Source organism: Chroicocephalus ridibundus, chromosome 6 (assembly GCF_963924245.1).
Source record: "Chroicocephalus ridibundus chromosome 6, bChrRid1.1, whole genome shotgun sequence".
Classification (NCBI taxonomy): Eukaryota; Metazoa; Chordata; class Aves; order Charadriiformes; family Laridae; genus Chroicocephalus; species Chroicocephalus ridibundus.
The window spans coordinates 26,591,118-26,605,561 of record NC_086289.1 but is presented as its reverse complement, the minus strand read 5'-3'; the positions used below and the strand labels follow the sequence as shown (position 1 = coordinate 26,605,561).

Genomic DNA, 14,444 nt, shown 5'->3' with positions numbered 1-14,444 from the left:
ACTTGTTTGTTATGGGCAAAGTTTGAATTGCTAGAAAAAAAATCTCAGGTTCGGCAGGTGATGGATGCTCTGGCCACCCGCAGTTCCAGGCGTGCCCCCAGCTGCTTCTGCAGCGGAAATACCCAGTTGCGAGATACAGTAAGGTAATGAAAGGACTGGATGCGTTAAGAGGCTAATCTTGAGGAATTAATGCTTGCTTTCCTTGTTACCTGGTAGATTTTCTAGTCTTTTGAATATCAGTGTCTGGAGTTTTACGTATCTCTAGTTGCTTTTTCCTTTGTTCTTCCAGGTAGGTTTTTTTTATGGCATGGTCTCTTTACAAACATAATCAGGTGGTTACTTTGATTTAATTCCAAAATTTAAATTAAATTTTAAATATAGCATTTAGCTGTAGAGTTGTTAATGCTGTTTTCTTAAGTTTTATTTTGCCATTCATATTACCTGACTGTACAATTATTTGATGAAATAATATGCTACAAAGCTCTGTGTATATCTGTGCAAACTAAATGAAGTTTGAATTTCCTAATTGTCACTATTGCAAATCTAGTAAGGCAACTGTTGCTGATTGAGAATGCATTTTTAGGGATCTAGTATTTACCACCTTCATAGCACAACAGTTTCTTGCTTTTAACTGCATAGCTTGTGGGTACTTTCTGAACATAATTTCCTTTCACTTAAACCTTCTGGAGTCAGTTGCAAATGGCAGATGGTGTGATCCTCCAGAACTCTCAGTCAGATTACTTGCAAAGTTTCTGGACTATAACTTGATGTAAAGAATTGCCTCCAGATATGGAAATAACTTTGCAAAATGAGCTTTCCCTGGGGGGAGTGCTGCTCAACAAAATGGACAACCAACAAGTCTTTCTTCAAACGTTAAGAACTAGGTGCTAGGAAAAATAGATGCGAATGTATTATTATCTGGGGTTAAAAGAAGCTATCAAGGAGATTTGAAGGTATTCAGGAATACTATTTCTGTCAAAGCTTAATGAAAGGGAAGGATATTCTAAAGATGTGTCTATTCCCAGCCCAAATAATGACATGTGACTTGATGCATCATCTGTCTATCCTTTCTTCCTCCAGAATAGAAACAGATGTACACTGTTTCCTTACCTTTATGAATTGTCACTCAACTCTCAACTTGGTGATGTTCTTAAAACTTTTGTACCCCAGAATTACAGGAGTTTGGGATGGACTTTTCTGGATGACTTGTCATATTTCCCAGTTCACCTTTTTTTCTCCAGCTGTATTTAGCAATACCACCCTTCAGACATTTCCTAGGAGGAGTCCAGATTGTGCCTCTGCTTCTTCAGTGTTGGTGTCTGGAGCTGCCCAGTTAGCTCTTCACATACCATGCCTTTACGGCCCAGAAGAGCTCTAGTAGTCAGTATCACGTTCAGCAGGTTGAAATGTGAGTTCCTGTGGATGGAGACCATTCATAGCAAGAGCAGTGTACTTGGACAATTCCTTAACTTATTTGCCGAGATGCCTTAACTTCTCATCTGCCCAATACTTTGCAATAAAACTCAGAAAATGGACCAGAAGAACCAAGTAGTGCCCTTGAAAATGACATTTTCTAAATGTCTGACAGAAGAAAACCAATCATTATCTAGATACAGGGCAGATGAGAAATTTTTAGAAATAGACGGGTCTGAGTTACCACAATCTATTTGGACAGTGTTGAGGAGTAGGCAGCTGGGATGAAATGGGACCGGGCTAGGTGTAAGGGTGTGCAGAACTGGGACGCGCTTTGCGCACTGAGAGAGAGAACAAAGCAGTGAGGTTTGCAGATGCTCCCTGGCTGGGTAGGTGGGTGGTATGCTGATTAATGCCCTCGTGCTGCTCCCTGCCGGAGATGGCATCTCATCGATGGCTGTAGGTACAAACAGCACTGTGCTTAAGATTGTGTGCGTCCATGAGGGCCCGCTGCTTTCCGGTGACTGCCGTCACAGCACTGCCCAGCTGAAGAAGCCTTGGGCCCTTCAGTAATACCTGGAATATGCAGCGATATGTCATTTTGCTGGACACTGTGCAGGTGGAGTACTGACAGAGCTCATGCTTGCCAAGTGGATATAGGCCTTAGGTTATCCGATTTCCTTTCCTAGAGGGAAAGGAATCAGTGAACGTCCTCTACTGCATCTTAGTCATCTGGGAGGTTTAATGAAAATTTACGTCTCTCTACCTTCATAAACAAAATTAATTATATCCTCTTATGTATAATTTAGGGAGTAATCTAGATTAAGAAGATAACTTTAAGAGAAACAGAGTTTGAGATTGCAAGAAGCTTGTTAAAAATGTAAAATGCTATTATGTTTTCTCTCCTTTTTTTATTTTTTTTTTCGTTTTGGCATATCATACATAATCCAGCAAACAAATGTAATGTTCCTGGTGGCTAGGAGCAAGAAAAAAATTAATGGATACACTGGGCTTTTTACCATTGGAATGGAGATGAGTTTTCCCAGAATAGGTTAACTGGCATTGTTAAAGCAGCTATATTAAAAATATGTCATAAAAATGATTCCTGTATTTGTTTTCTAAGGTAGTCAGCTGTAATACCACATCATGTTTGTAGAAAGAAGACAGCACTGCTGCATTGATAATAGTGGAAGGACCACCTGTATAATCCACATGAGCTGAAATATGTGACAATTTGTTTTACCTGCCCATATTGCAATTTTACTGACTTGACTTTAAATGCAGCTTTTTCATATGTGTACTAAATGCTGAGGGTTAAAGAATTTGGAGCCAGTTATTCTTTTCTCCACCTTTTGGGTGTCAGCCTACAAAAACATGCATTTCTCTTGTAAGAAAGTTAGCAGTGAAGGCAGTGTGTGCGGCTTTACAAACTGAAAGTTGTTCTTCTGCCAAAATCTGAGTAATACAAGTTTGCATGCTGATATTTTCACGGTAGCTAGGTATGTTGCTGTTAGCCTTAAAATAACTGTTGAAAAATCATCGCCCGTCTCACTGCACTACCTAATGGAAATTCAGGGCTGTAAGAGGAAGGCACGGTCATTTGCTGCTGCAGTTCTCAGCTGAAATGGAGTGTTGGAGACAAATGACTTGTCAGGACAAAATGCACTCACTAAAGCAGAGTTAAAAGCCATCCCAGTCAAAAAGCAAGAAGACAAAGGTTAAAGCAGTTGTTTCTGGTTCAGAACCTGAATAGCTGCAGGACTTTTTGAATAAGTAATAGCAGTAGCAATTATGATTGCATCTTTGGTCCTGCTCGTCCAGCAGATATACTTAATCACTTCTGATGGCGTTTCACAGAGTGCAAGAGATTAAATTAGTCATTTTATAAATGGCGAAGAAAGAAATGAAGGACTGGAAAGTAGTGAGGGACGTTATTTCTAGCTGACCTGATATACTTGGGTGTGGTTTTGTTAATTTTTTAAGCAGTCGTAAATTTTTTTTTTTACCTCTTTGCTTCCAATTACCAGTTGGTAATAGCTGCTATCCTGCTAATAAAGCTGCATGGTAATTTGGCTCATAAAAATTGCTTCCATCCCACTTCTGTAAGGCATTATTAGAGTATCATGCCCGTGGCAAAACAGCTTGAATGCTGTCAACTGAAGCACTGGCATCATGTGCGTTTTGTGAATCAATTCAGATCTGTAAAGATTTTTAATCTTTTCTGTACTTTTTTGTGTGAAGAGGATGATTTGACTCTGCTCAGAATGCAGTAAACAAGAACAAATAACACTAATAAAGTATGTAAACAGCTGCAAGTGTATCCTAATGATAAAGTGACAATGTAGAAAAATGAACTACCTCAGTTTCTTGTCTCTTGTCCTTTTCTCTTATCTTTCTCACTGCCACTTTTCCGCTTTTTTTTTTTATTGAAGGCACCAACATCTGCTTCCGTTCATAATTCACGTTGTAGTAAGACGCACAACAATAGTCCGGTGACTTAGACTTCTCTTAAGTATATGTTGTAAATTCTTTTCAGTATAACTCACTTTGTTGCTTCCTGGCTAAAGAAAAAAAATATCTATAGCAAGGAGCGTAGATGTTGCTAGAGAGGGTACAGTTGGGAACACATGTTTAGAAGTATCTGTCTGTGAGTTTATTCTACTATGTAGTGTTTTGAACAGGTGTTACTAAGAAAATAGGAATTTTATAGATATTTATGTCTAGTGTTTTTAACAGCTGAAGAACAAATGCTGTACTTGACTGTATGACTGACAAATAGAAACTTCAGCATCTGAACTCAGGGTTTCTTTACTGATGTGTCTGGCCTCCGGCAGGTTACTTAACATTTCGGAATCAAAACCTACACAGAAATTGTCATATTAAATCAGAATCCGCCTGACCTGTTACTCTGTCACCAGTGCCGTTTTTTTCCCAAATATTTCAGAGAAAGGTGCCAAAGTCCTTGTTCATGTGTGAAGTGTCCTGTCCTTAACAAGAGTTTATTCTTAATTGCTTAGAACTGAAAGATGGCTTAGACACTAGAGGATCTATCTTTTCCAAACCCACACTTTTAATATTAATATCTCAATATTTCATAAATGTGTTGTCGTAAAATGTTTTCTGCATTCTAAAAGGAAAATAAACTTTTTGACCCTCACTGTCTCTGTGAAACTGTTGTAGACCGAGGCATGTGGGAAATAAAAATTGTAAATTTTTAGTGGCTTGATTATTTAAAAAGCCATTTAATGTTCATTTAGTTTTCACAGTGTTCTAAAAATAAGAGAATTTTATGCTGCAGAGCACAGTATTATGGGACTGTAGGTGTGCAGAATAAGTAGTAAAGCCATGTTTAAAAGCAGATGGGGGAAGAGACAGCAAGCTTTTGCTGATATGACCTCTACCACTGTTTTACCTTTACTGCTGAGTTTGTACCTTTTTACTTGGAGTTACTCATCCTTAAAAGTAAATGACTGAAGCATTTGAAAGGAAGATGGCATGGATGGAAGCAAATATCCAATTGAAGGTTTTGCATGAGGTCAGGCTTTAGCGTCTGTACATCACACAACTTGCAAGAAATGACTGTGTCTTATGGTTTCTGACAAACCTGGCTGCACAGGCTGCCTAGAAAAGAATAGCCTCAGAGAGAGAGCATGGCAGATCCATGTGAGCTGAAGCTCCTTGGGCAGTTTTGTTTCATGTAAACGCAATGGGATCGTTGTAATCTGGGTCGTTCCCAGTTTTAATCAAACTTTTTCGCTCCCCCCGAGCAAGTAGGAGTCCTGCCAAAGTCCGTTTGGTTTGGTGCGCGGAGATGTGGATAAACAAATGTTTGTCACACTGCCCTCCCGTCCGATGCGAGGGACCTCCATCAGAAAAATCATTTGCTGACGAGAAGTTGAATCAGCTGGCAGTCGTGGTGCCGGGAAGGGAGCGGGGAGGAAGAGCAGAGTTTAATTAACAACGGAAATTCACAGCAGGGGACCGTGGAGAGTTGTTTAATGTCATCCTTAAAAGCAGAGGTGTCGCAAAAGAAATTTGTGCTGGCAAAGCACTCCTTCTAGGCTCAGTCCTACAATGACCTAAGTGTTCCTAGTCAGGAAACAAGCTTAATTTAGGAGTCAGCCATACTGCAGATCTTAATGCGATCCTTAAAGATGGGTGATGTGCCAAGAGCTGCGCAGCTAAGACCAGAGCATTCTCCATCTTGTGAGATGAAACACCTAAAGCTCCTTGAAATCAATCCTGGTGCTTCACACACCGAAACACGTTCGTTGTACCTGCCTCTTTGGCCCTCTGCTGCAGGTGTGTATCTGAGGGAATAATTATTCTTATTCCTACACAGTCATTTAGTTAAGATAGCAAATTTTGCAAGATGAAATAGCTTTCTTTCAGTTGAATTATAATTTTATAAATATCCGAGAGTAAAATACATATTTTGGGAAAAATAAATTAATGAATTGAAAGCATATGTGTAATGAATTTTGGAGAGCCGAGCCCCTGTATCTTATTTTGCCACTACAGTCCCTTTGCATCGCTGTGCTTTAGAGCCATGAACAGAGCCTGTGTACGTGTGCCTATGGAGGAGAATGAGAAGGTTCTACACAGCCATGGCAATCCTGACATTCAGCGTATCTCCACGTAATGAACTCTGAACAGAGTGTGTTTTTCTTATAAGTCATTCAATAATTTAGCATTTAGTTCTGGAAGAAGTTTTACTTGATCATTTGTTCTCCTTTCTCACAGAAGGTACCAAGTGGAAGCTTGTTTTGGAGGCTTCCCTTTTAGATTAGCTTGTCTGTCTTAGTCGTTCCTTGAAGTACAGGGGATGCCCAGTGTTATGTGGTGTCTCATAATTCAAAGGTTGGAAAGACAGAAGAGGGAAATGTTCTGTTTTAATTTTGTGCTATTAATTCCATCAGTCTAGATTTGGCATTGGTGATGAGGAAATCGCTTGGTTAGACAGGTCATGTCTTGTTAGGACATATAACTTTTTTTTTTTTGGGGGGTGTTGTTTGTTTTTTTTTTTTTTTTCCTCCACTGTCATTGTCTTTCTTAACAAGGAAAACTTATGTCACTGTTTCTTTGTGGACATTGTGTGAAAGATGGAGGCAAACTAGAACACAGTTCCTCTGCTGTCCCCAGAGGTGGCTTCCACAGTTAAGCAACCAGTTCCTTTCCTGAATTTGCAGTTTTTAAGTGGCCTTCTTGTCATCTGACTAATAATGACAGTAATAACTTAAGGAAATTTGACTTGCTCTAATTGTTGAAACTAGAAGGAAATGGGATTCTTAAGATTCTCAAGTATATACCGTAGCAGTTTTAAATCCCCCTGCTCTGCCAAAGCTATTTAATACAGCCAGGAGCTGATCCAAAGCTTAATCTGGACGAGCAAAAGCAAAATACCCGAAAAGCAAGTCTGCCATGCAAAGACAGGATGCTTATGCTCTTGTTCTTCTCTGTACAAATGTGTATCTGCAAAAGACAGGTCACTTCTTTATTTTTTTTAAATTAAGTGTGAGTAGTATCTACGGTGTTTCTCAGAACACTGTCATTTCAAGTTGTAGGTTTGAACTTAAAGAATGTGTCAGCGATTGTTATGAGTCAGTGAATTGAAATCAGATCTAGGAATTTTTTGTACTGGGGAACTTTGGCATGTAAGGTGAATACGAGCGGTAAAATATGAAAGAAATATTTGGAAAAGTAGGGCGAAATGCATGTGAACCCCTAGGTGTGAAGCACTTTCAACATTAACCTGAAAAAGTAGTCGTGGCTTCTTATTCGGTTTTGTGTTCTGATGTTATTTTTTTGTGTAATTTGACAAGATGGACAGTCAGAAAGACTTAAGAATTTGCAATAAAGTGGAAAATTGCTTAGCAAGGGCGGTGGTGGTTTTGCAACAAATTTCTTAAAATATCATGTTTGTGTAGCTCATGAATAAACAGAGTGTTCTAGTGCCTTTCATTATAGAAAGTAGCTTGTGCCTTTTTCCTTGCCTTTTTTGCTTGTATCTGAGTTCTTGCTGGGGTGATTTTGAGTGTTTTCATTTATGTGAGGAGGCGTCCTATAGAGAGGGGAAATGCTGTCTTGGAGCGTTTTCAGGTACTACTGAGGTATGACTAGTTTGATCGAGCAGAATACGTCAAGTACGATGCTACTCTAGCCTGAATTGGATAGATTGGATACAGATGAATGTTAGTATTGTGAAAGCTATGTAGGGTCCTCTGATTGTTGTTTCTGATGCTTACTAATACTGCTTCTCGTGACAGGTAACACATGCTGCAGATAATGGATTAGTATCCTGTGTAGTTTAAAAACCAAACCAAACCCAAACATACCCACGAACAGCCTGGGAAGCCAAACAAATGCCACTAGTTTTTTGTGGTTGGGTTTTTTTTTTTTTTCTTTTTTTTTTTTTGTTAGAAGTGAGGAATTATGAATGGGTCAGACGATTCCTCCCCTCTTCACAATTGTACACTTTCTTGTGATAACATGCCATGCATACCGGATCTTGCATTTACAAATCTGAGCCAATGTTTTAAGAACATCGCTAGGGAGAGTCATATGTCTCCATTGATGAAGTCAGCTTCACAAAACTTTTCTGTCTGTTCCAGAAAGCAGAACTTAACTCGTTTTAAGTCCTGGCTCTGGCTTTTAACATGAGAAAAGAAGACAGAGAGTAACAGTGCTTCTTGAAGATAAATAAAAGCAAGATCAGCTCAGATGATGAGATTTTGAGTCTTTTTTCTTTTTCTGCACTCCTAAAAGGAAGCAAAAGCAGCTAACAATCAGTAAAAGTTTGTTTAGGTATGGGACCCCTATATAATCTTTTAGAGGAACTGGGCAATTTTGCCTTAAATTGCTGAGTACAATGAAGTGTCACTTTCTGGCACAAGAGATTTTATTGTGCTTGAGTCCCACGCAGCTTTGATACAGTCTCGGTACATGTTGTCTGTCATAAAGATGTACTACTTTGTTTAATATATTGATCTGCTTTTTTTAGCTTCCCTTACGATTCTAATCCTTCTAGTTCAGACTACAAGAAATACTGCAAGTCATACTAGTATAGAATACGCAGAGAGGTTGATTTTAATTAATGCAGAAATTACTTTGCTTTTAATAAGCTTTAATGAAATAGGAAGACAGCTTTAATTGTTAGGTGAAAATATTTGAGATGGAAGCAAAAATATGCATCAGATTATTTTTTTTTCTGAAGCCAGTGTGTCGGTGTCGTGCTTGTCACGTGTTTTATTCAAAAATCAGAACAAAACAAAAAAACTTGCATCCCGTACAATCAACTAGAACTATCTGTAACCAATATATTTTGAATAATTTTTCACAGGGATTTTTCAGGTTAAAGGGTCTACTTCAAGATTCAGTTCTTTTTCTGGTAGTTAGTTTCTGCAGTGTCTGCTAATAAAACCAGAGGGTTTGCTTGGAGGGAGTTTTTCTTACATTCAAATACTTGTTTAAGTTTGCTTTTGCCTAGACATCACTTCTTTTATCAGATATAGGAGCCTCATTCTCTGTAAAGATAAATAAACACACCCTGTGAAAGCTGGGGTCCATGTCCCTTTTGCTAGCTGAAGATCAGGCCCTAAGTGTCTTTGCTTTTTTAAAATTCACTTTGCTGTTGTTGCTTCTGTTGTTAGTAAACTTATTTTATCACATCTTGTCTTTCCTTCATCTAGCACCGTGGTAGTTACAGATGTCATGTCTTTCCCCTAGTAAGAAGCAGAGGAGCAAAAACTAGGATTTCTTTTTTAGTTTCCAGCCTGTCCTTTAATCTATTTTAAAGGTAGATCCATGCGTTTAATCTCATGCTGCTTCTCAGTTTTTATTTCTTAATTTCAAAGAGATTGGAAGAAACAAATATTGCAACATGAGAGGGAGGACTATAGGAAAGGCAGCTCCTGAAAGTATTGAAACAGTCTTTGAGCTTGGCTGTTGTGAAGACAGGTCTCGCATTCTGGCTAGTGCTCAAAATGGACCAGATTTCAAGTCGGTTTTGCACATAATTGCTCCCTGTCTTTACTGCAGCGTGTTTATCCTGTTTTTGAGGGATGGTGGAGCTGTTTAGTTTGTAAGGTGTTGAAGAAGGACCTGTTTTACTAGTTATTCTGTTAAGTAAAATCTAGCATACTTCAAAAAATAACTAAAATAAAAGGCACCTCTGTCTATTGATCTATTAATAAGTGAAAGAACTTGCTGTTGCTGTCATCAGTAACAGCAGATAGCTTTGTAGGTCCTTGCTTTTAACGTTAGATACTGAAAGTTGCAGATGGATGCAAGCAAAATGTATTTCCCAATGAAATGAAATTTCTAAGTCTGAAGTAAAGTTTGAGGATAAGAATACAAATCAGTTACACAATGAAATAGGAACCGGTATATGTAAAATGATAAGAAACCAAAATAGATTTTGAGTGTTGTCACGGTATTGCTCATAGTCTTCATAATGTAGAGATGGAACTCTCTATTTTCACTGCATCTGGAATAACCATTGTGTTAATTTGATATTTTGCTGAACTCATTTTTAACATTTCATCCAAACTGATTCCCTACTATGCGCACAGCGCAATGTTCCTTTACAAATTATACTTTTCCTATTAGATTTTTATGCATTAGTGATGTGCCTTCTCTCTAATTTAGTATATTTGGCATCTACAGTATGAAGAAAATGAATGGTTAACTTGGTTTGGGGAGAGGAAAAGAAAAAAAAAAAGTAATACTGTCTTTATTTTTCTAATTTTAGGGTCTACTTACAGCGTGCTGTCCATAATGCCTTCAGATTCTGAAAGCAGCAGTTCTCTGAGTAGCGTTGGTGAGTAAAGTATTAATCTAAAAACTTGATGGGCGTCTCTTTGGGAGCTGGGAGAAAAGTTTTTAAGGTTGCCTTTGGGAATGGTAGAGGGATTCCGGTCATAAAATCAAAGAAGCTGAGCTATAAGATGTAACCACGCGTCTTCACCAGGAAAAAGTATATCCATTTTGTGTAGTGCAAGTTAAGCCTTTTCATGGCTGTATGCAGGTGTTGCCAGTAAAAATGTTATGTTTGGATACATTAAATGATGTATCTGCGCTTTGAGTTACTTAGTAAAATGATGTAAAAATGGCAAAGTTAGGCTTTTAGAAGTCTGTGCCTGTAAAAATATATATAGGCATGCATGTATGTGTATATTTATGTAGATGTGAAAATTGTAATCAGAGTTAAAAGCATGATAGAAATTAAAAATATTATTAGCCAAGGTCATAGCCTTTTAAACTTTTGGAAGTGGCTGCAAGCTTTAACCCTTTTTTCCCCTGCATGCAATGAATTGCTTCATTTTCTTGGTTTTAAATGTCATTGTGAAAGACAAAATATTAAATACCAGCCTAACTAGAGGAGAAAGAAATGTGGACAAAAGACCCCTAACAAGAAGATGATCTTGGAATAGCTGTATTAGCTGTTAGTTTGCCTCTTCTTTAATTACACAAATACTTTTTATTGTGAAATCTATGTAAAAGTCACTTGCCTTGGGTAGGGAATGCAGGCTCTTGCATATTTAAAGTTCCAGTGTTGTGTCAGGCATCTGTAGACTTCCCTGACACCAGCAGGCAAGGCAGTTGTCTGTTTAAGGATGTGGGTAGACATCTGTTGCCGTCATTGAGTTGAACTTTTAACTCCAGCATGCATGAACAAGATTTTAGGGTTGACTTATCTATTTGCTGAAAATACGGGAAGCTGTGACACGTTAGGTTGATTTTTATCAAGATCACACTTGTATTCTATTACCTGAAGGAAGGGTATGATTTGATTTGCTATGAGTAAATTAGGGCCGGGAATAGGAAGAAAAAAGCTTATAAATTTTTCGAACAACCAGACTCAAAAAAAAAAAAAAAAAAAAAAAAAAAAAAAAGTAATTTATTCTAAGGTGAAATTCAGTAAGTTTGTGGAATAATTGGATGAACTGGTGCCTGAAATAGAAGATATAGCTGATCCTTTCTAGTCTTGTCTTCCTGATTTTAAAAAGGAAAGGTACACTTAAAGCTTTTTTTTTTTTTTTTAATTTTTGTAACTTTGTGAATGCACATCCTCGGTTCTTTGTACCTGACCTTTTATAATTTTGGAAGTAAGGGTAGGTAGATGAACAGCTAGTGTTTGCCATCACAAAGAGAACTTCTGCTTTAACAGTGACCAATTGCCAGATACAGATGTTTTGCCTCTATTTTCCATTTTATTAATTTTCTGTGGCATAGTACCTTATGTGATTCCTGTTCCTGAGCACTTATTTAGAATTTGGCATGTTACTTCTGAGACATCCATTATTCCTATATGTGAGTCAGAACTGAATTCTTTCTGTACTGTCTTTTGTTCACGTTTCAAAACATTGAAATTAATGCTGAATCCTGATTTGTGTATTTTACCTAAAGGGCTGTCCTTAGGAGTGTTTTATGCCTTTGGTGTATGCAGTGATCAAAGTTATTAATAACCTAAAAATTAAGTGACCCACTATTAAACAGAAGTTGTGTTCTGGTATTCTCCATAGTTTTGTATTATTCAAATGATTCAAGTGAGTTAGGTGTTTAATATTTAGTACATTAACAGCTAGGGGAATTCTTTGTTTTAAGCTGTCATGGTTGTTTTATAGTCTGGTCATAGACTTGTTATTCATGAGTATCATTTTTTTGCCAATCCTCACATCTTGTTATGCAAAGGATAATATTTTTAATGTGATGTAATATCAATAGCAAAATTTCTTTGCTTAATAACCAACATATTCTAATAGACATGTTTGCAAGCCACTTCAAAGCTGCAGTCAGATTATTTTAATACTGACTGATTTGTTGAATGACAAACCATCATAACTGAAACTGTTTGCATGCCAGCTCCCCAAAGGCTTCATATGACTTCTTTGAATGGAATCCCAACAAATACTGAGTTGCTATAGTGTTTCAGGAATTTTACATACATCTTCCCCCCCTGCCCCTCATCTCCCTGGAATACGTTTTTACACGGGTAGTTCTGTGTGGTGGAAATTACAAGTTTTGTCTGTGAAATGAATGCATCGGTGAAAAAAGGTAAACAGCTCATGGTTTGGAGACAATATAAACTTTGGAATATGTTCAGTTTGATAGTTATATGTATACACACATGCATGTAAAGCAGTGTTTTAATTTCCCCACTCACATGTGCCTTCCTCATGGGGCAGAAAAGGAATCTATTTTATTATTCCTGAGTTCAAAACGCTGGTTTTCATTATTATTTAACAAATTTTTATTTCTGGTCTGCCTTGCTTTTTTTTGTCAAGCAGCTCAGAAACACGTTTACACATTTGACCTTTCAGAACAAATGAGAAAGGTATTTGGGCCACTAGGAAGCCCAGGTAAAGAAGCAGAGAGTGAATCTTAGCATCCTCTAATTAGGAGAGATAATACAATCTTTCATTTGTAGTCCTTGGACTCCATAGTTCATAAAAGTAACTAGAGAACAGTATGTCCATGTGCTTCATCTTTTCTTCCCAACCTTAATCACCTAGCTATTGTTAGAGGTGGTTTCTGCTGACAGCATTCTTAATTAGATGATCTTTTTTTTTTTTTCTGAGACACTTCCACATAAGCCAGGATGTTGTGAAATTGAGATAATTCTTTGTCTTATATAATCTTATATAATCTTTTTTATATATGGCTTATTTTCCAGAAAGAGACCCTGATCTAAGAACTAAGCTTAAATAGCACTTAGATGACTGTTCTTAAAAGGTAGTTCTAAGAAAACATGGACTTATTCTTGGTCAAATAAATTGAACATGGTGTTTAGGGTTTGGAAAGGAAGAGGGAAAGATAAGAGAACGTAATTTTATCGCTGTATAAACCCATGGTGTACCTGAGTCTTGGATAAATTTGCAGTTCTGATTCTCCCTTGAAATAGAAGAGGGCAGCAAGCACGGAGAGCAGCAGCATGGATGAACAGTTACGGAACAGCTTCTGTATGGGGAACAAATGGATACAATGGGGTTCTCTTGGTCTTCAGTAATGTCACAGTCATAATATAAGAAGAGAGCAAGGAGTGATGTAACTTGTATGTGACTCAGAGAAGAGTTTAGGGCTAGTCTATCCCGAATACTGTGTTGTCATCCAAGCTTTATTTCATTTTCCCTGCCTAGATGGGCTTGAGGGGTGTTTGAGGGATGCAGCAAGAATGAACTGCCATCCTCATGTGCGTGTGGTAGAATAAGCAGTTGAGTGGAAGCCAGTTTTCCCACCCGTGTAGCAGCAAGGTAGCAGCTTTGGGGAAGAAGCTTCTCTTCATAGGTTTATCTGCCTTGACCATAGGTGTATCTGCCTTTTTTCTTTTGTATGGGTATGTAAGTAAAAGTACAGAGTGACAGATCATTGCTCTTTACGGGTTTTTCTTGTGTATTTTCCTCGCCATTTAAAATTGGTTTAGTTGGCAATATTTTCTTTTTTTCTCCTATGCTTCCCTCCTTTTCTTTCCTGTGTATTAATAAAGTTCGTGCTGTGCATGTCAAATAGGTAGTTTTGATGTAACTGAGGGCAAATATTCACTGTTATTTTCCAAAAGAGGTATGATATAAACTCTTGTAATCCCTGCATCACACTATTGTGCTTCAGTCCTGCCTTCTTCCCCCCAAAGGAACAAATCCTCATCAAATTGTCATGGTCTCTCTGTATTTCCTTTCTCTTTGCTCTTGGCTAATCACAAAGATTTTTGTGTGTAAATAGAAGCATCCTTCATCTGCCCACTCCCCGTGCCCAGCAGACTCTCTGAATGAAGCTACAATCCTGCATTTCTGACATCAGAATAATTATTTATGGAGATCCAGTGCCTGGTGTGCCAAGCACGGAACAACAGTGTCACTTAGGAATTGGATAGAAACCAGTAACAGAGCTATACGTGACAGTCACTGGCTGGTCTCCCACTTGACTGGTCATGATAACGGAGAGGAAAAGAACACAGAATAAAGACCTTCATGAAAAAACGAGCACCAGTTTGTGTAGTGCACTCAGTCTTTTGACATTTATAATTTTGAAGACAA

At 37.9% G+C, this 14,444-nt stretch overlaps 1 protein-coding gene across 4 annotated transcripts in view; it reads left to right on the top strand.

Annotated features, from left to right (window-relative positions):
• Positions 1-14,444, top strand: part of DLG5 (discs large MAGUK scaffold protein 5) — a 113,152-nt gene that overhangs the window by 31,944 nt on the left and 66,764 nt on the right. For all 4 annotated transcript variants that reach the window (XM_063338000.1, XM_063338001.1, XM_063338002.1 and 1 more), the window contains exon 2: positions 10,163-10,231. In XM_063338000.1, the coding sequence (XP_063194070.1) occupies positions 10,163-10,231 (69 nt within the window). The remainder of the gene's footprint in view (positions 1-10,162; positions 10,232-14,444) is intronic.